Source organism: Babylonia areolata, chromosome 6, assembly GCF_041734735.1.
Source record: "Babylonia areolata isolate BAREFJ2019XMU chromosome 6, ASM4173473v1, whole genome shotgun sequence".
NCBI classification, from domain to species: Eukaryota; Metazoa; Mollusca; class Gastropoda; order Neogastropoda; family Buccinidae; genus Babylonia; species Babylonia areolata.
The window spans coordinates 42,620,087-42,645,426 of NC_134881.1; the positions used below are offsets into that span (position 1 = coordinate 42,620,087).

Sequence of the window (25,340 nt, forward strand, 5' to 3'; positions counted from 1 at the left end):
GTTTGATTGGCTAAGAGCGGGCCAGACTAAGAGGGGCGTCTTTTCACTGTTAGCCGCGCGAAATTTGGCCAAACAGAGCAAACCATAGGCCTAGTTTGCATCAGTTTGACATGGTAAGTATATGTAAACACCAAACATGGAGTATAATACAAACTCCTCCTTTCTCTGACAATCCACCTGTCTTCTCTCTGATTAAGAAAAAAAAAAAGTTCAGCATACTGATCAGTGATATAACTTTGTTCAAAATTATTGATTTAAAAAAAATGTATTATTTGCTGTTAGCGAACCAGAAAGTAAGTAATACTACAAAATCTGTACAAAATACACATTTACCTACACTTGCGGAAGCGACACCATGAAATCAATGACGTCAAAGTAAATACCTTAAAGAACCATGTCTTCGCCCACTCTCTTAAAACAACTGAAAAGAGAATCAATGAAAAGTTGGGTTTGGGTTTTACACTATCATTTTTTTTTATGAGGAGAAAGGAATAAAAAATCAGTGTGTTAGTGATTCTTTATATCCAAACCTTAAAATTCAAAACAAAATATCTAGGGACAGAACATCTCTGTTAAGGTATCTTTATGTGACAAAATATCCGCACACCACATCTGCGTGGGGAAAAACAACTTGAAACAGCCACGCCACTTTTAAAGTCAGCGTTATTTTGTACTTCCCATGCGTCAGTTTACATGAGGCAAATAATGCAGAGTGACAACAACGACAACAACATTAAAAAGACGATCACCCCCCACACCCCACCCCAAAAAATTATTTTAAAAAAATATATTCTGGTTTGTTACTGGGTGTTCTTTTCCATTTTTGCACATGGCATGCTGATACCAAATGCGCTGCCTTTGTCAACCTGAAGGAAAAGTTACTTCCCTTGATCACGGCTGTTTGATGCTTGTCTTACAAATGGACACAAGTCCGTGACCTACATGTATATAGATACAAGTCCGTGACCTACATGTATATAGATACAAGTCCGTGACCTACATGTATATAGATACAAGTCCGTGGTGGTATTGGTCAAGATTTAGTTAGCTACTGAAGTTCTTGCTTTTTTGCCCGCTTACTCCCTCAGAAGAGCATCTGTCTGGTGGATAGACGGAGGAAGGTGGTAATATAATGAGTCCGTGTGGGTTCGAATCCCGCTCTCGCCCTTTCTCCCAAGTTTGACTGGAAAATCAAACTGAGCATCCAGTCATTCGGATGAGACGATAAACCGAGGTCACGTGTGCAGCACGCAGTTGGCGCACTGAAAAAGAACCCATGGCGACGAGTGTTGTCTGGCAAAATTCTTTCGAAGAAATCCATTCTGATTGGTACACAAATATATCTGCAAGCACTCAAGGCCTGACTAAGCGCGCTGGGATGCTGCTGTAGGTCAGGTATCTGCCTTAGCAGACGTGGTGTGGCGTATATGGATTTGTGCGAACGCAAGGACGCCTTCTTGAGAAATTGAAACCTGAAACTGAGTGGTGGACTTAGTCACCTAGTGGCTGACGCCCTTTGTTGGGGGCTGTGGTCTTGCCCTGTGTATGGGTATGGTTTATGTGTCCTGGTCAGGAGGGCAGCATTCATCATTATATTTTATGTATCTGTGTGTTAGCTGACGGGAAGCACTAAACAGCACTGGCCTAATTAAAGGTGTGTGTCTTTGCTCTGTGGGGAAAAAAAAACACACACACGAAAGTTCCGTGTATGTGAAATTTCATATTTAACGCCTCTGGCACATGACTGTGCGCTTCTAAACAGATTTCATGCAAGTGCGCGGTCTGGTATCATTTGATTTATATTTTGTTTTCTTTCCAAGTGAAACTGTCTGGAAGTCAGATTTGGAGGCTCTCTCTCTCTCTCTCTCCAATCGTAATAGCCTATGATTTATCAAGAATCCACCGAAAGAATATGAAGGACTTTGAAACAGGAATAGACGTCAGTAACGCGCCGTTAGCTATGGTCTTCCATTTGTCATAGCCGTTGGGAGATGCTCTTTCACGCTTTTAATCCTTTTGTCAAAACTGGAAACCACGAATATGGCTTTAAATGAATATGCCAATACATATTCTGCATGCAGCTGATATGTTTTAAAGTCACTCTAAATAAATACATGATTGTCATTGACATTATCAGTTCTTTATGGCCAGTTGAAGCGTCATAAAATATAGGAAATATAGCCAATCGTTGACTATACAATACGAAAATCGTGATATTTCATAGTAAATTAGACACGATTTTCTCAAATTTTGTTTCCGTGACGGAAAACGACCTTCGCTCTGCCTCGATGGGTAGTAGTAGTAGTAACCTACCAACGCACAGATCTGTCCTTTCTTTATTCCCACCCCGATATATCCCGACCTCTGTCGTCGCAATTCTACTCACCATGCAAAATAATTCATCATGAACATTAGATTTCAACAGTGTTACAATACCGGAACGAAACAAAAGGCTTTGAAATGAACGTAAATACCGGAGAACGAAACATCCCCCCCACGTGTTCTGTGCATAGAGGATAACAACCACTATTTCCACAACCTATTATAGTAATAAAAATAAATAAATAAATCATCGTGTTTCAGCAACACTGTAGGAAAGACGTGGCCTGCCTTCACCTGCTCCCCCCCATCACTCTTCCCTTGACTTCGTCTCCCTCCAAAGAACCCGCCCTCTCCAATCTTTTCCCTCACGCAGGTTTCTTTTGTTGTGCTCGCCACAGTCTCCAAACTTCACTTTTCTTTGCCTGTCAGCGTTGACTGGAAGTAGGTGAGCTGTCAGGGGTGCGTTGTCCTTGATGCTGTGAGTGACGGGGAGCCAGAGCAGCAGCCTCTACGCGGTACCCGCTGTGGATGATGGCTGGCATGGTCCATAGTAAGACAGCTGTACATTACTGTGGAGAATACACAAACTACCACTGTATGTCGCTGTGAAATAAACAAATTATCATCGAATACCACTGTGAAATAAGGTACATCTACCTTTGTATTTCACTGTCAAATAAGGTACATCTACCTTTGTGGTTCACTGTGAAATAAGGTAAATCTACCTTTGTGTCTCACAGTGAAATAAGGTAAATCTACGTTTGTATCTTACTGTGAAATAAGGTAAGTCTACCCGTGTATCTGACTGTCAAATAAGGTAAATCCACCATTGTATTTCATTGTCAAATAAGGTAAATCTACCAGTGTGTGTCATTGTGAAATAAGGTAAATCTATCACTGTGTGTCACTGTCAAATAAGGTAAATCTACCATTATGTGTTACTGTCAAATAAGGCAAATCTACCATTGTATCTCACTGCACTGTGAAAAAAATAATGGTAAATCTACCTTTTGTCTCACTGTGAAATGGGTAAAACAAACTGCCACTGTATCTCTCTGTGTATAAACACCACTGTATCATACTATCAACTGAAATGAAAAAAAGAAAACAGCAACAACAACAAAACCATCAAATAAAGTATAAAAAAAAAAAGAGAGAAGAGAAAATACACTACCATTGTATCTTACCATCAAACTAAGAGGAAAGAAATTAAGTATGACATGTGCAAATGAGACCACAACACATCTACATATGCGCGTGCGTGCACATGCACGTCGCCGCACACCGCATTGAAAATTGGCATGTGACGAGAGATATCGTGCAATGCAATGCAGTGCAACGTTGTTTACGCAGTGCAATACAATTAAGTCAACGCCATGCCATACAATCTGATTCAATGCGAGTCCTTGTAATCCGTGGCAGCGCAATAAAATGTTCTGAATCCAGTCCATTACAACACAATACATAATACAGTGCAATATAATTCAGTTCAACACAATGCAATACAATACAGTACACGGCCATATCATTCAACGGAGCACATTACAGTGCAATCGATGCAACACACTGTGAGACAATTCAAAACAGCACAACTGTACAATACTACACAATGAGATAATCCAGTGCAGCACAATGTATCATTATCCAATGCACCGTGAGACAATTCAATGCAGTGCAATGTGTTATAATACAATACACCGTGAGACAATTCAATACAGTGCAATGTGTTATAATACAATACACCGTGAGACAATTCAATACAGTGCAATGTGTTATAATACAATACACCGTGAGACAATTCAATACAGTGCAATGTGTTATAATACAATACACCGTGAGACAATTCAATACAGTGCAATGTGTTATAATACAATACACCGTGAGACAATTCAATACAGTGCAATGTGTTATAATACAATACACCGTGAGGCAATTCAATGCAGTATAGTGTATTATAATACTCTTTTAGACGACTCAGTGCAGCACAATGCAGTAGAATAATTATTTTTAAAAAAACGATAATTATGCAGTGTAATTCATGCTTTCGAATACAAGACAGAAGGCCCACAATACAATTCATAACAACACGGTACAACACTGATACAACGCAACAACACAGCACCACAGCAACCGCAGCTATTAAATAAACATGAGCTGGCGCTGAGAACTTGTTCGCACCAGCTCAGTGCTCAATGTGGGCGTCTTCATCACTTCTGTCATCAAAGCCTCTTGACATGTCAATCACCTGTCAACGCCCACCCTGTGGGCGTGCTGGTGAGAGGGGGGCGTGGTCAAGCTTGTCATTGGTTTTTGAAGGGGAGTGCTCATTATCGAGGAGCAGTTAAGGTCCGATACTAATCTTACACGCCTAAGGGCCGCACCACACACGATGTCTCGTACATGCTGGTAAGGCAAGGCTTATATTTTCCGCCAAATAAAAGCCATTAAGTGGTGCTGGGAAGATATGAAATTGCACTTTAAACTCTTCTATACCACAATTCAGTTACGTTAGGTTCACACACACACACACACACACGCACAATCCCCCCATCCCACATACACGCATATTAATTCTGAAATTACTACTACTTTTACTACTACTACAACAACTACTTTTACTACTACTACTACTACTACTACTACTACTCATGATGATAATATCATTATTATTATCATTAATGATAATAATAACAACAGCAACAGTAACAACTGTAACATACGTACCCACAATGTAGTTCGCAGGGGTTGTTGTACGTGTTTCCATCACTGCCACACACCTCGAACTGGAAGCAGTTGCAGCGCTGCATACAGTTCCCAAACTCTGTTCCCGTGACTGGCCGACATTTTCCCTTGTGGAGAAACTCCACTCCTCTGGAACACAGGGATACAGGGGAACAGGGTGGGGTGTTGGAGAGGTGGGGGTCAGGAGGAGGGAGGGTCAGGGAGTCGGTGAGATCAGATTGATTGATAGATTGATTGATATGGATATTTGTATAGCGCCTATCCTCGGTCGGAGGCCAAGCTCTAAGCGCTTTACAAACACGGAGTCATTTACACAACAGGCTGGTACAGCCGACTGACGGCTGCCATTGGGCGTTCATCATTCGTTTCCTGTGTCATTCAATCAGATGTCAGGCACGCACACCTACACACTCAGACAAACATGTAACATTTAAGATTTAACGTGTATGACCGTTTTGTTTATTTACCCCGCCATGTAGGCAGCCATACTCCGTTTTCGGGGGTATGCATGCTGTGTATGTTCTTGTTGCCATAACCCACCGAACGCTGACATGGATTACAGGATCTTTAACGTGCGTATTTGAGTTTCTGCGTGCGTATACACACGAAGGGGGTTCAGGCACTAGCAGGTCTGCACATATGTTGACCTGGGAGATCGGAAAAATCTCCACCTTTTACCCACCAGGCGTCACCGAGATTCGAACCCGGGACCCTCAGACTGAAAGTCCAACGCTTTAACCATTCGGCTATTGCGCCCACCTGATCAGCAGATGGGTGGGAGTGCACAGGTGCACAGTTGCGCCTTACTTACTTTAGTTGGGCCAACAACAAAGTGAGATCTGTATTATCAATGTTTTTTCCGTTGTATTTGTATTTGTATTTTCTTTTTATCACAACAGATTTCTCTGTAAGAAATTCGATCTGCTCTCCCCAGGGAGAGCACGTCGCTACACAACAGCGCCACCCTCCCCCCCCCCCCTCCCCCTGCGTGCAGTTTTATTTGTTTTTCCTATAGAAGTGGATTTTTCTACAGAATTTTGCAAGGAACAATCCTTTTGTTGCCGTGGGTTCTTTTACGTGCGCTAAGTGCATGCTGCACACGGGACCTCGGTTTATCATCTCATCCGAATGACTAGCGTCCAGACCACCACTCAAGGTCTAGTGGAGGGGGGGAATATATCGGCGGCTGAGCCGTGATTCGAACCAGCGCGCTCAGATTCTCTCGCTTCCTACGCGGATGCGTTACCTCTAGGCCATCACTCCACACACACACACACACACACAAAAACTCCGAAGATTCCTGCGAATGTTCTGGCCCAATGTGATATCCAATCAATAATGACTCGCCCAGTGCAATTAAGAGAACAGGAAGGCGGTAGACTGAATGGATCGGGCACGTCATGCAAAGAGAGCAAAGTCACAACAGCCAAACAGCCCTTCACTGGACACCAAGAAGGTAGATGCAAGAGAGGAAGGCCAAAAGAACACCTGGCGCAGAACAGTCGAAGGAAAAACTCAAAGCCCTGAAGCACACCTGGGGTACCATTCAGAGACTGACCCAAAACAGTCAAGAGTGGCGGTTCGTCGTTGCTGCCTTTCGTGCAAGATGGCATAATGGTCAGTAAGTAAGTAAGTAAGTACCAGATTCAAATGACGAAGTATGACAGTCAGTCGTGTCCGACTATGACCATCAGAACAGCAGAGGAGGCAACTGCTGTCCGGACTATTTGGGCTAGAATTTGGTTATACTGGAGAGCGTCGAGTGCAATCTCCTAGTTTCTTCTTCTTCTTCTGCATTCGTGGGCTGCGACTCTCACGTTCACTCGTATGTATACGAGCGGGCTTTCATGTGTATTACCGTTTTTACCCCGCCATGTAGGCAGCCATTCTCCATTTTCGGGGGTACCTCCTAGTTTGAAAATCACTGTCCTTCACAAAAGACAAATCTGTAAATGAACGCACGCACATACACAATACACACACATACACACCAGTACACACACATACACACAAACACGCACACGCAAGCATATGCATGCACGCGCGCTCATACACGGACTCACATACACACACACAATATAACACACACAGAGTCACAGAGGCAACACTCACCGACAAACACACACACACTCTCTCTCTCTCGCACATACACATACGCATACACGCACACACACACACACACACTCTCTCTCTCTCACTCACACACACACACACACACACACACACACTCACCGACACCCACGCTGACAGTCGTTGATGTAGGTGACACCGTCACTGCCACAGACAGGGTCCATGGCAACAGGACATATACACTGACAGGGCCCTTCCTTCCTCTTCCCCACCCCTCTGGTGGGACACGCACACACATCAAGTGTCGCCATCATCGTCATTCACATCATCCTCAATACATCGTTATCATCATCATCATCATCATCATCATCATCACCATCACATGATCATCACATTGTCATCTTCATCACCATCACATGATCATCACATTGTCAATATTGTCTTTGTTTGGATACCGGGTCATTCGGGCATTTTTGGAAATGAGATGGCTGACCAACTAGCCAAAAGTGCAACAAAGCAGACCAAATCCAATTCCACAATTCCGTTTTCTGACCTGAAACCAAAAGTTCAAAGTTACACAAACAATCTCTGGCAAAAAGAATGGAACAACAATACCAACAACAAACTGTTCCAAATTAGACCAAATTTGAAAGAATACCTTCCATCTTTTTCTGGTAACCGCAGAGAGGAAACGGTGATGTGCCGATTACATACTGGCCACACACTCCTCACACACTCCTATCTGCTAAAAAATGAAGAAGCTCCTTGGTGTATCCCTTGTCATGAACCTCTTACTGTGAAACACTTATTAATTGACTGCTGGGATTTGAACGAGGTCCGACATAAACACTACACAGCTGAGTCCTTGAGAACACTGTTCAGGGATGTGCCTCCCTGGGCAGTAATGGACTTTTTAAGAGAAACAAATATTTTTAACAAGATTTAGATATTTTTAATTGCATGTTTTTTTAAAAAAAGGCATACTGTAAAGATTTGTTGTGGTCACAGCCCTGAGATGGCCTAAGTGGCTGGCTGGGCTGTAAACATAAAAATTTTAAATAAGATATTTTATTTACAGTTTTGAGAAGATTTTTCTGTTGAAACGTGGTAACAGCCCTGAGATGGCCTAAACGGTCGGCTGGGCTCTAAACAACATGAATTGAATCTTCATCATCATCACATGATCATCACATTGTCATCATCAGCACCAGCACCATCATGACATCGTCATCATCATCATCGTCATCATCATCATCATCATCATCATCATCACATCTTCATCATCACCATCACCATCATCAAGGTGGTCATCACCGTTATCACAGCCGAATCGTCATCATCATTGTCGTTGCACTGCAAACGGGTCTTACCAGTACTTACATCATACATAGCTTGGATTATCAATCCAAATCATACTTCTCGCTCATCATCGGAAACGAGTGTTTCTCGAACCGAAAGTTGTGTGCTGGAAACCGAATAATTCCACCTACGTGAAGCAGGCAACACCAGTCGGCATTCCCTAATCTACATACACGTGTATCTAACAATAGTGATGCATTGAGACACATCTTCTCCAGCTGAACTAGGCTGGGCAGTGCACATGTGCAGGAGAGAGGCGGACCATGGACACTAATATTATATAGTGAGGGTCGTCAGTGTCCATTGGCGGCACAACTTCTGTCATTGGTCGGACTGCATGACGGGCGCAATAGCCGAGTGGTTAAAGCGTTGGACTTTCGGAGGGTTCCGGGTTCGAATCTCGGTAACGGCGCCTAGTGATGGGTAAAGGGTGGATATTTTTCCGATCTCCCAGGTCAACATACGTGCAGAGCTGCTAGTGCCTGAACCCCCTTCGTGTGTATACGCACGCAGAAGATCAAATACGCACGTTAAAAATCCTGTAATCCATGTCAGTGTTCGGTGGGTTATGGAAACAAGAACATACCCAGGATGCACACCTCCGAAAATGGAGTATGGCTGCCTACATGGCGGGGTAAAAACGGTCTTACACGTAAAAGCCCACTCGTGTAATATACGAGTGAACGCGAAGTTGCAGCTCACGAACGAAGAAGGAGGATTTATTATTCTTATTCTTGTTGCTTATAGTCCAGCCGACTGCGCAGGGCCATATCAGGACTGTCAAACCATACAAATGCTCAACCGCGTCAACACAAAACTGTCACATCTACAAAAACAAACAAAAAACAAACAAACAAACAAACAAAAAACCACCACTAAAACAAACCCACAAAACACAGTTCATGACAAAGTATCCCAACCATTTAGCTCCTTATGGCAAATAAGACTAGGCCATGCTGAGAACGCCAGCCATTCCACTTAATTTATCATCCCCAGATTACAAAAAAAAAGCGTAAAAAAGGAAAAAACAACAACAAAACAATACTTCAAAGCCAAACAAAAAACTACATTAAAAAGGCCATATAGACAAATAACAATGCATAATGGGCAGCTAGTGCCCATCCCAGTGTTTACATCTCACTACCTAATCGCCAGAGCAAAACAGAACAGATAATACATCACAGACCGCGGAAAAGAGAAAAAAAAAGTGTCAAGGCTTGCTTGAAAAAAAAGACAGGGGGATGGACTGGGAAGGAAGAAATAGGAGACAACAGTGAAGATAGGAAAAAAAAAGGGCAGAAACAAAGAGAGTGACAGGAAAGAGGAAATTCCTAGCACAGAATTTCCAGAAGGCGGGGCTGCTGTTTGTACTGAAAGACCCCCGGCATCCCCACTGAGGAATAAGAAGGACTGCACAGGGAACTGTTCATTGGCTGCTGTGACAGAGGGGCACCAAGGGAGAGGTTGTCGTGATGTTTGTTATTCATTCATTCCTAGCAACTACTGGAGATGCAGCTTTGGTTGGGAATGTTGTTGATTATTATTGTTATGGCTAATCCTATGTCGCGTCATGAAGAGGTGTTGTTATTTCTAACTATATCATCAAATTAATTTAATTAACGAAGGAGAAAAAGACAGCCAGAGAGAGAGAGAGAGACACTGAGAGAGGCAGAGATTTGGAATGGTTTATTCACAATCAGGCCACAGCCCCTAGTGAAGGGGGTATACGTACACGTAATACAACTCAACGAAAACACATAAGCAAATAAGCTTTAATATAGACAACAAACCGTGCATTGTATCCGTGTAAATATATAGACAACAAAAAATACATTATAACTGTTTTACGAAGTAACAATTTCTCTTAATTTGAATGCCTTATATAAGAATACCGAAAAATTATGTACGTCATTGGTATTGCTTGACGACATTAACAAATTCAACTTGAACAGAGAGGGATGCTTGTAGTACTTACAGAGAGAGACAGAGAGAGATTGAAGGCTGAAGATATTTTATTCATTTCAAGACAATAAGACGAATGAACCAAAACTATTGTCAGGTATAACAGGTCCTTCCCTAATTGTTTTAATTGTTTTCCAGTTATACCCTATATGCCATCAACAAACTCAGTCGAAATAAACGCGGCTCTCTGTAATATTCCTGCGGTATAAACTCAACTCGGAAATAACTCAGAACAGGAAGCGGAGTGGAATTGTGTTTACTGTCTGGTCACACATACTGGTAACTGTATACATTTTGTTAAAGTATTAATTTTCATATTTGAATGTTATCCTTTAAAAGGTACGGTGACTGTGTATATTTCGTTAAAGTATCAATTTTCACATTTGAATGTTATGCTTTAAATGGCACGAGAGAAAAGGGGGATGAACGGTGAGTTGGGGGGAACCGGGGGGATGGAAGCAAAGATGAATATTTGAAATAAATATTTAAGTACAATAAAGACAATTACTTGATGGACTTTGTAAAAGAGAAGTAGTTAATTTAACAGGAGAAACAACTGTTATTGAATGTAAAAAGTCAAAAACATCAACGGTCCCAGTGGTATGTGATGACAAACTTTCGTGCAAATAAGGTTTCATCAAATCATAGTCAAAAATTATAATATGCTTAACAGTCATATCACTGAAACTTATACACTTGATATTAGGGCAATATTTAGTCCACAATGAATTAGATGTGTTAAAATTTTAAACTTAAAACTGGTCTGTGAATCAGACTAAATTCTCAGAGTGCTCAGACCAGGACATTTCAAAACAAAACCGACTTCATCCTCAACTTAATCTGTGCACAATGGACCTAAAAATGCTGTATCATAAACACGTTTATAGCAACAACCATGCACATAAGTTTCGGATATACCAAATCTGAAACTGTTTTACATTAATCGCAATTGTCTGTCAATGTTTAGAGAAAGATGCTTCTTCACAAAATGTGTTGAACTGTGAACCATATCAAATCTGTCACTCGATTTGATATGGGTTTCCGAAATTTGCCATTTGCTGTCTTTTAAGGCTTTTGCGAAACATACGCACGAAAGTATTCCCTTCTCCTACCCTTTGATAAACCCACACATTCCCAAACCCAAGTTCAAACAGATATGCTCTTATGTCAGATACCCAGTTAATTTTACTAAACACGTCTAAATCCTGCATCATATTATAAGCCTTTCGAGAAAGCCTACCATTATGCGCATCCAGAATCGGCCTCTTCTCCCATAATATGACACACACCGACAGATAAGCCTGTCTGCCTACTCATCCGTCGGTCCGACGGGAGACTCCATCATCATCACCATTATGCAGTTTCAGTAGTGTCAGCCAACAGCTCATACATATCACTGCGGAATTATACGAATGAGACATCTGTTTGTCTCTCTGTAACCTAGGTCATTCGGTATTCTTGTGTCAACCCCACAAAACTTCTTTAGCCCGAACAAAATGCACTGATTCACAATGAACAATCGCTTTCCAAACTAAACCCTATAATTCAGAACCATATTGCACAACAGGCTGTATTTGGGTTGGGGTTTTTTTAATGACAGAAAAGCCCAAAGAGCTGTTATTCATAACAAATAATTTCTTCATAACAAGTATCAGTGTGTTTTTTGTGGTTTGTTTTTTTGTTTTTGTTTTTTGTTTGTTTTTGTTTTTTGCTCTACTACATTGATCTTTACATGCAGCCACAAAACCCAGACGGGTAGAGAAAAAAAAAGAAGAAGATATTCTTATGTGTTTACAACAGACAAAACAGTTCATTAAAAGAACCATTTTCCCTTCCTTCCAAACACCCCTTTTTCCTAAACACAAAACTACTACTTTTATTCTGATCAACCCGTAACTGTAACTTATCAGTTTTTAAGATAAGAGAGAGAGAGAGAGAGAGAGAGTGGGAGAGGGCACAAAGACCGAGACCGTACAGAGAGAAGACACAGACAGACATAGAAACAGACAGACAGAGAGACTCACGTGCAGTTCAGCACGCACTCGTTGGTGTAGGTCCTGTTGTCCTGGCCACACACGTAGCTCCGCACGGCGGGACAGCGACACTCCGAGCTCGTGCAGTTCCCCGCGTGGTCTTTGGCCACCCCGCTGCACACCGGCAGTCACCGACACAGTTGGTTTTTTTTGGGTTTTTTTAGGGGGATTGGGGTGGGGGGGCGTGGGGAGTGGGTTGGTGGGTGGGTTGGTGGATGGGTGGGTGGGTTGGTTGGTGGATGGGTTGGTTGGTTGTTGGGTGGGTGGGTTGGTGGGTAGGTTGGTTGGTTATTGGGTGGGTGGGCTGACTGGTTGGTGGGGTATTCCTTGGTGGGGTTGGTTGTTGGGTTGTTGGTGTTTTGTTGGATGGTCGTTGGTTAGTGGGTTGGTTGGTTGATGGGTTGGTTGGTGGGCTGGGTGGGTGGGTTGGTTGGTGGGTGGTGGGTGGGTGGGTTGGGGGGTGGGTGGGTGGGTGTGTTAGTGGGTGGGTTGGTGGGTTGGTGGATGGGTGGGTTAGTTGGTTGGTTGGTTGTTGGGTGGGTGGATGGGTTGGTGGGTAGGTAGGTGGGTGGGTTGGTTGTTGGGTGGGTGGGTGGGTTGTTGGGTGGGTGGGTAGATGGGTTGGCGGGTAGGTGGGTGGGTGGGTTGGTTGTTGGGTGGTGGATTGGTGTATGGGTGGGTGGGTTGGTGGGTAGGTTGGTTAGTTGTTGGGTGGGTGGTTGATTGGTTGGGGGGTATTCCTTGGTGGGGTTGGTTGTTGGGTTGTTGGTGTTTTGTTGGATGGTCGTTGGTAAGTGGTTGGTTGGTTGATGGGTTGGTTGGTTGGTTGTGAGGGGTTGGTTGGGGGTTTGGTGGGTGGATGGTGGGTGGGTGGGTGGTTTGGTGGTGGGTGGGTTGGTTGGTGGGTGGTGGTGGGTGGTGGGTTAATTGGTTGTTGGTGGGTGGTGTGTTGTGGTGTGTTAGTGGGTGGGTTGGTGGTTGGTTGTTGGGTGGTGGATGGGTTGGTGGGTAGGTAGGTGGGTGGGTTGGTTGTTGGGTGGGTGGGTGGGTGGGATGGTTGGTTGTTGGGTGGGTGGGTGGGTTGGTGGATAGGTTGGTTGGTTGTTGGTTGGGTGGATTGGTGGATGGGTGGGTTGGTTGTTGGGTGGGTGGGTAGATGGGTTGGTGGGTAGGTGGGTGGGTGGGTTGGTTGTTGGGTGGGTGGATTGGTGGATGGGTGGGTGGGTTGGTGGGTAGGTTGGTTGGTTGTTGGGTGGGTGGGTTGATTGGTTGGTGGGGTATTCCTTGGTGGGGTTGGTTGTTGGGTTGTCGGTGTTTTGTTGGATGGTCGTTGGTTAGTGGGTTGACTGGTTGGTGGGTTGGTTGGTAGGTTGGTGGGTGTTGCTTGGTGGGGTGGGTTGTTGGTGTTTTGTTCGGTGGTCGTTGATTAGTGTGTTGATTGTCAGGTGATCGTTTGATAGGTTGGTGGCTGGTTGGGTGGTCCTTGGAGGGTTGGTTGGTTGGTTGGTGAGTTGGTGGGTTGGTTGGTCAGTGGGTGGAATGGTGAGTTGGTTGGTTGTTGGATTGATTGGTGAGTGGGTTCGTGAGTTGGTTGCCTGGCTGATGGTTGTTGGGTTGTTGGTCATTTGGTTGGTTGGTTGACTGGTTGATGGTTGGTTGTTGTCTGGTTGCTGGATGGTTGTTTGTTTGTTGCTTGTTAGTGGGTTAATGACTGGCTGGTTGTGGGATGGTTGACTGATGTCCCCATTGTCCATAAATTGATTAATCGGTTAGTTGGTTGACCAACGGACTGATTCACTGATGCTTAATTTGGTGCGTTCGACACACACACACACACACACACACACACACACACACACACACATATATATATATATATATATATATATATATATATATATATATATATATATATATATATACATACATACATACATACATACATATGCTTAAGTCGGTAGGTTCCAAAGATATATGAAGATTGGCAAAACAGAATATATGTCGTGACATGTCTGATGCCAAGTCTGGTGTATGCGTTTATATATCTGTGTGTGTGTGTGTGTGTGTGTGTGTGTGTGTGTGTGTGTGTGTGTTCAGAGCGGAACACAGCACAACACACCTATAACAGTTGTATCAATACTCACGCACAATTGAGCAGACACTCATTCCTGTACGACTGGCCGTCTTTGCCACACACCCAGCTGTGCTGGAGCGGGCACCGACACGGGCAGTGCCCTTCACTGAGCAGGGCCACCCCCCTGCACACGTTGAGTCACCACGTTGGGCGCACGTGCAGCTACTGATTATTGTATTGTATTATATTGTATTGCATTGTATTGTATTGCACTGTATTGTATCGTATTGTGTTGTGTTGTGTTATTCTGTTTTGTCACACAGATTTCTCTGTGTGAAATTCGGGCTGCTCTCCTCAGGAAGAGCGCGTCGCTACACTGAGAGCGCCACCCTTTGTGTGTGTGTGTGTGTGTGTGTGTGTGTGTGTGTGTGTGTGTGTGTGTGTGTTCCTGCCTGCAGTTTTTGTTGTTGTTGTTTTTGTTTTGTTTTTTGTTTGTTTTTTGTTTTCCTATCAAAGTGAGTTTTTCTACAGAATTTTGCCAGGGACAACCCTTTTGTTGCCGTGGGTTCTTTTACGTGCGTCAAGTGCATGCTGCACGCGGGACCTCGATTTATCGTCTCATCCGAATAACTAGCATCCAGAACACCACTCAAGGTCTAGGTCTAGTTGAGGGGGAGAAAATACTGGCGACTGTGTCGAGATTCGAACCAGTGCGCTCAGATTCTCTCGCTTCTTACGCGGACGCGTTACCTTTAGGCCATCACTCCACATTAATGCAGGTCTTGCAAAGATTAAGCAAGTACAGACAGGTGTATTGTCAGTCGTGTCTGACTTTGACCATCAGAAAATCAGTGAGGCAAATGCTGTCCCGATTATCTGGGCTAGTGTTTGTTATTATAGTGGGGGAGTTACATCCCACTCTCCCGGCAAAGAGGTCTTTGGGACAGTCGGCGTTGGTACAGACACTTACTGACAAATTCGTTGGGACAGTTGGCGTTGGTATAGACAGGTACTTACTAACAAATTCACTTTCATACAGAAATCGAGTCAGAGCATGAATGTAAACATTTACTTACAGAGTCAGTTTGTTTCAGAAATCAAATCAGCACACGCATGCGTTTGGTAACAAATTTGTTGTTGTTGTTTTCAATAGGAAATAGGCGAAGTAAATGCATATACTCATTCACGAATTCAAGATGTCTGTTTGCAGAAAGTAGTCAAGATGTAGCAGTGAAAAAAAAAGGAAATATATGCAAGTGGTTACAAAACTATCAATGTACTTATAGATCGGCCACACACCAGCGGAGACCCTATAATTACGCTGAGTAACTTAGGTGTCGCTCAGCAGTGACTGTTCACAATCAACATACTGAAAACACTGCCTATATACTAGGCCCCCTACTGACAACAACCGCTCAGTCACGAAGCGAGATGGGTGGAAAGCCTTTCTTCCCGAGTGGAAACCGCCACCACATCCCTCCATCGACAGTCCCCATGGACATGCCGACATCATAAACTTGGATACGTGACTTGAAAAGTGGGGGGTTGGAATCGAAAACTGCGTCAACACGGGAGCACCATAGGCCATAAAACACGAGACAACGTGTCGGTACTTTTTATGATGCTGGATGAGGATGATGGAAAATCCATGCCATGATGTATGTATTTGTGCAAGGTTTGGGAGTACGTGACAGGGGCAGTCTTTACGCTTTCTTTCATATGTCCCGGCGTCAACCAGGCCTGAGCGACGCAGTCACTTGTACTGCTGGTCCAGACACTTTAAAGCAACATTCCGAAATGCGAATCCATTAAATTTCATTGACGGCATTCTTCCCATTTCAACACATAGTTTGCTCAGTCCCGAGTAGAAGCAATCCACGGCACGGAAAATTAAATAATAGTAATAATAGTGATAACAACAACAACAACAACAATAATGATAATGATGATAAACATTTCAACAGACCTCTGGGTTCAAGCCCATCAGTTGTCCCCTCCACACGCCCCAACCCACCCCCAGACTCCACCCACCCCCGAAAAATAAAAGATCCTCACAGCGTGATGCTAACCAGTTTGCTGTGGCGGCTGATGCCTTTATTTGGTGTGACACAACTGATGAGCATGATAATGTGTTTCACTCACGCGCAGTGGAGCATGCAGGCGTTCTTGTAGGTCTTCTTATCCGCCCCGCACACGGGTACCCACACGAGAGGACAGTCGTCACAGTTCTCGTGAATACAGACTCCATCATGGGCTTTCTGAAACCCGCTGCAACAGAAGAACACATCCTGCTGTATAATTTGATAGGTTTTCATCACGATTTGTTTGCAGGGGCTACTTCAGAGTGGTCATTAATAAGGAGAGGAGGAGACGTATTTGGAAAGCTGTCTGGGGCTGGGTGGTCACTGACAGGGAGAGGAGGAGACGTATTTGGAAAGCTTTGCAGGACTAATTCTCTGTGGTCATTAATAGGGAGAAGATTAGACTCATTTGGAAAGCATTCTTTGGGGAGACTTATTTAGAAAGCTTTCTATGGCTAATTCTGAGTGGTTATTGACAGGGAGAGGAGGAGACTTATTTGGAAAGCTTTCTAGGGCTACTTCTGAGTGGTCATTGATAGGGAGAGGGGGAGACTTATTTGGAAAGCTTTCTAGGGCTACTTCTGAGTGGTCATTGATAGGGAGAGGGGGAGACTTATTTGGAAAGCTTTCTAGGGCTACTTCTGAGTGGTCACTGATAGACAGAGGGGGAGACTTATTTGGAAAGCTTTACACGGCTACTTCTGAGTGGTCATTGATAGAGAGAGGGGGAGACTTATTTGGAAAGCTTTACACGGCTACTTCTGAGTGGTCATTGATAGGGAGAGGAGGAGACTTATTTGGAAAGCTTTCTGGGGCTACTTCTGAGTGGTCATTGATAGGGAAAGGAGGAGACTTATTTGGAAAGCTTTTTGGGGCTACGTTTGAGTGATGAATAACAGGGAGAGGAGGAGACTTATTTGGAAAACTTTGTAGGGCTACTTCTGAGTGGTCATTGATAGGGAGAGGGGGAGACTTATTTGGAAAGCTCTGTATGTTTGTGTAGGTAGGTGGGTGGGTGGGTGTATGCGGATGTGTGTGTGTGTGTGTGTGTGTGTGTGCGTGAACATGGGGTTATAGGTTGCTGTGATTCATTCAAGTTTATGGGATGAATTGTATTGTTTGGGTTGTATTGTATTGTATTTGTATTTGTATTGTCTTTGCATCATATTACATTTTTGTCACAACAGATTTGTGTGTGTGAAATTCGGGTTGCTCTCCTCAGGGAGAACGCGTCGGTGCAGTGCAGCACCCTCCTTTTTTTTTCTTTCTTTTTTTCTTTCTTTCCCCCCCTTTTCTTTTTATTTTCTGCCTGCAAGTGTATTTGTTTTCCTGTCAACATTTGACATTTATGGGCAACAGAAGTTGACTGAACGTCTATTCACAAACATATGATATGAAGTTTATAGGTTTCAGCGTGAAGGTGTAATTTGTTGTTGGAGGTGTTTGTGGTGTGGTGGTGGTGGTGGTGGTGTGTGTGTGTGTGTGTGTGTGCGAGTGTGTGTGTTTGTGTGTGCGCGCGGCGGGGGAGGGAGGGGGGTGCGTTCGTGTGTGCGTACTTGCGTGTATGCATGTGCCTTCGTGCGTGCGTGTGCAGTGCGCGTGTGAGTAGGTTTATATTATGTGTGCGTGCGCGTGTGTGTTGGTTAGCGCGTGCATGTGTGTGTGTCTGAGTGCGTGCGTGCATGTGTGCAAGCGCCCGTGCGTGCGCGTGTTGTGTGATCTGGTCTCGATGCGTAAAGCACACAAAAAAGGCTGCATGCGACTGTAATCGCGAGGCAGAATAATGGACATGGTCGCTGTGTCCGAGTCAGTTTCCCCTCTCTCTCTCTCTCTCTCTCTCTCTCTCTCTCTGTAGTCTTTTGACATCAGGCAAAATTGTCGCGATCCCCTTCTGAATAAATGATGATGATGTGGAGACCAAGCTCTAAGCGCTTTACAAACTGGGGGTCATTTGCACAACAGGCTGCCTAGCTACCTGGGCAGAACCGACTGACGGCTGCCATTAGGCGCTCAACATTCGTTTCCTGTGTCATTCGATCAAATTTCAGGCACGTACACATATACACTCAGACTGACATGTAACATTTTACGTGTATGACCGCTTTGTTTATTTACCCCGCCATATAGGTAGCCATACTCCGTTTTCGGGATGTGCATGCTGGGTATGTTCTTGTTTCCATAACCCACCGAATTCTGACATGGATTTCAGGAAATTTAACATGCGCATTTGATCTTCTGCGTGCGTATACACACGAAAGGGGGTTAAGGCACTAGCAGGTCTGCACATACGTTGACCTGGGAGATCGGAAAAATCTCCACCCTTTACCCACCTGGCGCCGTTACGGAGATTCGAACCCGGGACCCTCACATTGAAAGTCCAACACTATAACCACTCGACCATTGCGCCCGTCGCACCCACAAGTGGGCAGCAAAGTCAATGTCTGTACGTCAAGACAGTTGGTCTGTCTGGTAAAGGCCGTACACGCCAGTCACCAGTTTGCGCGGTGTTTTCTCTGTTCATGTCTGTCTGTTTCTACCTGTCAATCTCTGTCTGCCACTTTTTCATCACCAATGGGCGATCATGAATCATCTGTGTGTGTGTGTGTGTGTGTGTGTGTGTGTGTGTGTGTCCACAACCACTAAATTTTCCAAAAACATTGGACAGATTAGGACAAATGACTGCATAATCTAAACACTTCTTATACTGTTCATCAACCTTTCACAGACAGACAGACAGACCGAACGAAAGACAGGCTGGCTAGCAAACAGGCAGACTAACGAACAGACAAACAAACAGACAGGAAGATAGACAGACAGCAGTCAGACAAAAAGGCAACCAGGCAACCAGACAGACAGTTAGGCCAGGTAGGCAGACAGACAAGCGGACTCACTGGCACTGCAGCAGACACTCATTGACGAAGGTTGTCCCATTCACATCGCATACCGGGCTGATGGTCGCCGGACAATCCAGACAATCGGTCGCTTCTGCCTCTGTACAAGGAGAAAGGTGGCACAACGGTTAAGACGCTTATCTGCCAATACAGGGTCTAGGTTCGAATCCCGCTCCACCCTTTTGTCTTAAGCTTGACGGGAAAATGAAACCGAGCGTCTACTCATCCAGATCAGACGATAAACCGAGGCGCCGTTTACAGCCAAGCACGCACTTGGCGCACTGAAAAAGAACTCATGGCAACGTAAGCGCTTTCCTCTGGCAAAATCCTGTAGACGAAATCCATACCGTATCTATAACCTCTAATAGGTACACAAATATAATATATGCATGTACTCAAGGCCCGACTAGCGAGTTGTGTAATGCTGCAGGTCAGGTATCTGCCTATGTGGTGTAAGGTATATGCATTTGTCCTAACGCAGTGACGCCTCCTTGAGAAACTGATACTGGAACTGAATCTGTAGAAGACAAGACAAGGAATTTTTAATTAAGTTGTCGTTTCTGTGTCTGTACAAAACTGCACGAGATAACATGAATGACTTAACTTGGCCTGTCGCTTCTGTCTCTGTACAAGAGAGGGTAAGAATAAAATAACTTGTTACTTCTGCCTCTGTGCAAGACAGGTCAGGACACACACACACACACGCGCGCGCGCGCATGCATGCATGCACACACGAACACACACATGCATGCACGCACGCACATGTACACACACACGCGCTTGCACAGATGCTCACAAACAACCAACACAAACACATACACAAGTACGTATGTACGTAAGTACACACACACACACACACACACACACACACACACACAGAGGGAGAGAAGGGTGCAGGAATTACCTATCACGTGACCCTGTCGTTTGCATGCCGACAGCAGTAAGACCAAATAAATGGAATGTGAAGCTAACGAGGGGGTATCTATTGACCGGTCTAATTCAGAGCTGGTTGCGAGTACATGTACATAATAAAATGTCTTCACAAAGGCATTAAGAACCCCCCTACACACACACACACACACACACACACACACACACTCACCCTTACGCCATTTTCCTGTCTCTTGCAGTAATGCAAGTTAGAACTCTCAATCATAAGTTACCAACACAAAAAGGAAAAATTCAGGGCGTGTCAAAAAAACTATAAGAGAGAGAGAAAGAGACACACAGAGAGAAAGAGAGAGAGAGAGATTGTGCCAGAAAAGTTTGAGTCAAGACTTAAGGGGATGAACTTCATTATTTGTTTGTTTGTCAATATTTTCAGGAATGCATGAAAGATTATAATTTTTATGCCGAAATTTTATCATAAAAACCTAAACACACACACACACACACACACACTTGTGTGTGTGTGTGTGTGTGTGTGTGTGTGTGTGTGTGTGTGTGTGTGTTTGAATAAGAAGACTTTGTGACTTTGTTTTATCTGTCGGGTCACACCACCTAAGTTAGTGGATATCGGCATTGAAAACCCGAGTGTAACTGACGAAGATTTCAGTACCCCTGTTCTTGCTTCGAGACGCTTCTGATCGAAGAACGGCAGTATGTCATGTGTTCTGTAATTGTCGCTGGATTCGCTGTGTACCTGTCTCCTTGCCTCTTTACTATCTTTAATAGCTTATGTTTGCATTTGCTTTTCTTGTAATATTCCGTTGGTATAATAATCATATTATCATTCTCGTTTCTTGGTTTCATGTGTTCCTATTGATTTTTTTTTTTTTTTTTTGATTTTTTTTTTTAAGTTTTTAAAGTTTACAATACAGACAGACAGAACGAGAGAGAGGGAGAGGGAGGGAGAGAGAAGGAGAGACAGAGAAAGAGAGAGAGAGAGAGAGAGAGAGAGAGAGATGCATCTGTGTAAGTGAGACCACATAAAGACATCCATGGAGTCAATAACAGCTAATGGGATTCAGTGATATTCTTCCTCACATAGAGATGCATTCGTATAAATTGTATTCGATTTTCGACGCAAAAGAGAATCAGATCTATGGCTAAAGTCACAACAGCTGACACAGAGTGTTTTCTATCCCCACAGCACAGATGAAGGAGTTTGAGAACCGGTGCGATGCCCCAGAATGACCCCATAACTAAGTAAACTCCACAGAGGTATTCTGGGGAGGGCTCTGAATGAGTCCCATAAGGAGTCAGCCCTGGAAGACTCCAGTCGTCCTGGAATTACTCCGTATCCTGAAATAAACATTTTATTATTTTTGTCCAAAAAAAACGCTAAAAAAAGCTAATCAGTATATTACTGGTAAAAAAAAAAAAGTGGAGTTAATTTTGGGTAACTCTCAATACATTCCAGTCCTGGTCACAACAGCATTCCATGATGAATCAATTTGGGCAGTATCTGTTCGACTCAGTCATTCAGGGACAATACCAGATTAACTCTCTCCATACGAACGGCGAAAGAGACGACGTTAACAGCGTTTCACCCCAATTACCGTCATCAAAATATTGCAAGCGGAAGGCTCTTATAGTGAAGAGGTGAATGTTGACAAAGAATACCACAATTCTGACGACGGAAGCTAAAGGTTGGGTCATTGAGACACCCACTGGACATCCGAAGGGTCTGTGTAGAGGAGAAGAGAGGACTGGCCGTACTGAGTGAGTTAACTCCACCCCAGAACACGAGTGGTGTGCATCTAGGGCCCGCCCAAAATAACTCCATGGGGAGTCATTTGGGGGCAGTACTACTGGCCCGAAAAAACAACAACAAACAAACACGTACCTTATGCTCATCTGTGTGCTGGCCACGAATCAAACCGGAGACGCTTGGTGGCCAGTGTGAACACTTTACCGCTGGAATACATGGCAGGAAAGCGCAAAATGGCGTGCGAACGCGAACAATTCTCGGCCAGCTCCTGTCAACCGCTGTCAGCAACTGGCTGGGCTTGATTTAATGCGAACGTGGCCGTAGACTCTATACGGGACATGGGATGGTGTCAGTCGAGTTCTGCCCCAAAATGACACCCTCAAGATCTGTCTTGAATGTCTGAAATATACTTGTTATAACAAATGTTTTTGTTGTTGTTGTTTTGTTGTGTGTGTTTAATAATGGTATTCCAATGGAAAAAAAAGGTATGAAGTCAATATTGGACCTTATGTGGATAAGGCTACATGAAATGGCATGCCCTGAAATTACTCAAAGTAGTGAGTGTAAAACACCACATTCTCTCTGTGCTTTGAGACATAGTTTTAAATGTAATGTTTTAGACCAGCGAGACCCGTTATCCACACAAAAAAATTCCCATAATATTCAGACTGACTTTCCGTTTCCAAAAAGTGGGTGAAAGGAGGAAGATGAGGCCCTACAAATAAAAAAAAGACTTCCCATTTCCTGGCTGGATACTACAGATATGTGTACCAACTAAACTTCCATATTAATTGGAAGAAGTTCCCAATTCGTGTGTATACGCACGCAGATCAAATACGCCCGTTAAAGATCCTGTAATCCATGTCAGCGTTTGGTGAGTTATGGATACAAGAACATACCCAGTATGCACCCCCCCCCGAAAACGGAGTATGTTTGCCAACATGGCGGGTTTAAAAAAAAACAAAAAACAAAAAAACCGGTCATACACGTAAAATGTTACATGTCTGTATGAGTGTGTATGTGTGCGTGCCTCATATCTGACAGAATGACACAGGAAACGAATGATGAGTGCCCAGTGGCAGCCGTCAGTCGGCTCTACCCAGGTAGGCAGCCTGTTGTGCAAATGACCACTTGTATGTAAAGCGCTTAGAGCTTGGTCTCCGACCGAGAATAGGCGCTATATAAGTATCCATATCAATCAATCAATCAAAGTAAAATGACAAGACGACTGCTATTAGTTAGTTAATCAGTGTGTCAGCTAAGTTTTCTTAATAAGGATTAAAAATGCAACAGTAAAATGACCTTGGAAATATTTCTTAGCTTCTTTGTCATTTTTGTTCCCTTACAGAAGTGCATTGTCATTAAAAACAGAATGTGTGGAAAGAACTGATTTTAACTGTTTCTTTAGCCAAAGTTGGTGTAACCATACTAAATATTTTCAGAGAAAAAGGATATGTTAAACTTTCACACACACACACACACACACACACACACACACACACACACACACACACACCAATAAAACCAACGAACTAACTAGCTAAATAAATTAACCAAGAGCAAAACACAGAAACAAAAATATTTTCCTACAATACCGTGTGTCCGCCACACCGATATCACCAACAAACACCAGCAGAAAACGTAAGCCCAGACGCCCATGCTTTCCACGGACAAAGCAACATGTCTTCTGAGCCAAATGATCGAGATGGCTTTTTACATAACTGGTCGCAGCTGTGCCTGACGCCGGCCCCACCCCCACCTCTCACCTCCATCCTCCTCCCTCCCCCCCTACCCCACTCACTCCCCCACCACGCCCCCCCGCCCCCCATCCCCACACCCTACCCTTCCCTTCCCTCCACCCTCGACCGACTACCCCCGACAACAACCAACTTTTTCTTTTGCCTGCACCCTTGTACAGGATCTTGGTCGCGCCGGTGTGTGAAAACGAGAATGTTATTTCCCGACAACTTTACTGTAAAGTTCTGACAGAAAGGTAAGTACTCAATATCGGAATTTTTCTCCAGACATTGATTTGTTGTCATACGCGCATTTTTATTACGGAGTAACATAAAAAAAAGAAAAAAAAAAAAAAAAATGCGTAAAAGAGAGAGAGAGAGAGAAAAGAAATACAAAAGTATAAGAATTTTTTTTTAAATCTACCTTCGATATTTCTTCCCCCGCCAGCAAAAACTACTTCGCCCACGATAACTCAAGCTTGCAGGATTTTGCTCGAATCTCTCGTTTGAGAATATCCCCTCCACCCATTCTCATAAAACATGCAATCCGCGGGATTTTAATCCATTTTTTAATTTCTATTCATCTTTTTTTTCTTTTTTTTTATATTCAATTTTATCTCATCACATGCGACAGGCTGCGTCTCTTGCAGTAAAATCAAACTGCAACATTTCTTCATTAAGTAGAATTGTCTATTGTGAATCAATCACACACACACACACACACACACACACTCAGAGAGAGCGAGAGAGTGAGAGGGAGATACGAGATACGATTATTTATTTAAGAAAAGATCACAGTCCCATACATGCATGCATATTTCAAAACACAGTCATTTCACAACAATTATACCTTCTTTTGAAGGACTAGTACGAGTACAATGCCAGATTTTGAATTAAAATTTTCATTTTTTTTTATGTGGAATAGAGAGAGAGACGGGGGTATGGGGTGGGATCAGTTCATACTGCAAAAGATAAAAAAATACAACACTCCCCAGACAGATACTAGGAAGGCCGGCCAGACTCGAAATGTTCTCAGGGAAACTTTCGGCTTGTTGTCAGTCAAAATCCAGCAAATTTCGGAAGGAAAACAAAAAGCTGCATTCCAAGACAAAACATGGTCCCATCCCCACCCCCACCCCTACCCCCCCCCCCTCGCCCCCCACCCCCCTTCCCCCCACTGCCCCCACTTCAATTTTGAATCGAAACAAAGAAAACAAAGGACGCAACGTCCCTTCCCTTCATCCCCAAAAAATCAAACATGTGGCATCAGCTGGCAAAGTCATGACGTCTGTTTTCCGTGTTTGTTTTTGTTTTGTTGTCTTTTGGGTCGGGTTGGGAGGGGGGTAATGATGACTATCTGTGGAGAATAAACAAAAAAACAACACCAGAGCAAGGGTGAAAAAAAAATTTTTTTTTC

General features: G+C 43.7%; 1 protein-coding gene across 2 annotated transcripts; it reads right to left on the reverse strand.

Annotated features, from left to right (window-relative positions):
* Window positions 1-916: 916 nt before the first annotated feature.
* On the reverse strand, window positions 917-23,848 carry LOC143283034 (uncharacterized). Of its 2 annotated transcripts, XM_076589034.1 has the most exons (8): window positions 23,783-23,848; window positions 19,535-19,634; window positions 16,705-16,830; window positions 14,633-14,746; window positions 12,480-12,602; window positions 7,297-7,410; window positions 5,047-5,193; window positions 917-2,891 (listed from the first exon to the last, which is right to left on the reverse strand). In XM_076589034.1, exons 1-8 carry the CDS (start codon window positions 23,844-23,846, stop codon window positions 2,831-2,833), a joined length of 849 nt encoding a protein of 282 aa, XP_076445149.1. In that variant the 5' UTR covers window positions 23,847-23,848; the 3' UTR covers window positions 917-2,830. The 2 variants fall into 2 exon arrangements, with proteins under 2 accessions (XP_076445149.1, XP_076445150.1); XM_076589035.1 differs by lacking the exon at window positions 14,633-14,746.
* Between the last annotated feature and the right edge of the window lie 1,492 nt (window positions 23,849-25,340).

What these genes read in the sequence shown, in the direction of transcription:
- LOC143283034 (XM_076589034.1), bottom strand. Translation starts at nt 23,846, where the DNA reads ATGGGCGTCTGGGCTTACGTTTTCTGCTGGTGTTTGTTGGTGATATCG. An exon ending in GAGTGTCTGCTGCAGTGCCA is followed by an intron (nt 16,831 to 19,534) that starts GTGAGTCCGCTT and finishes CTTCTGTTGCAG; the next exon opens with CGGGTTTCAGAAAGCCCATG. An exon ending in GAGTGTCTGCTCAATTGTGC is followed by an intron (nt 12,603 to 14,632) that starts GTGAGTATTGAT and finishes GCCGGTGTGCAG; the next exon opens with CGGGGTGGCCAAAGACCACG.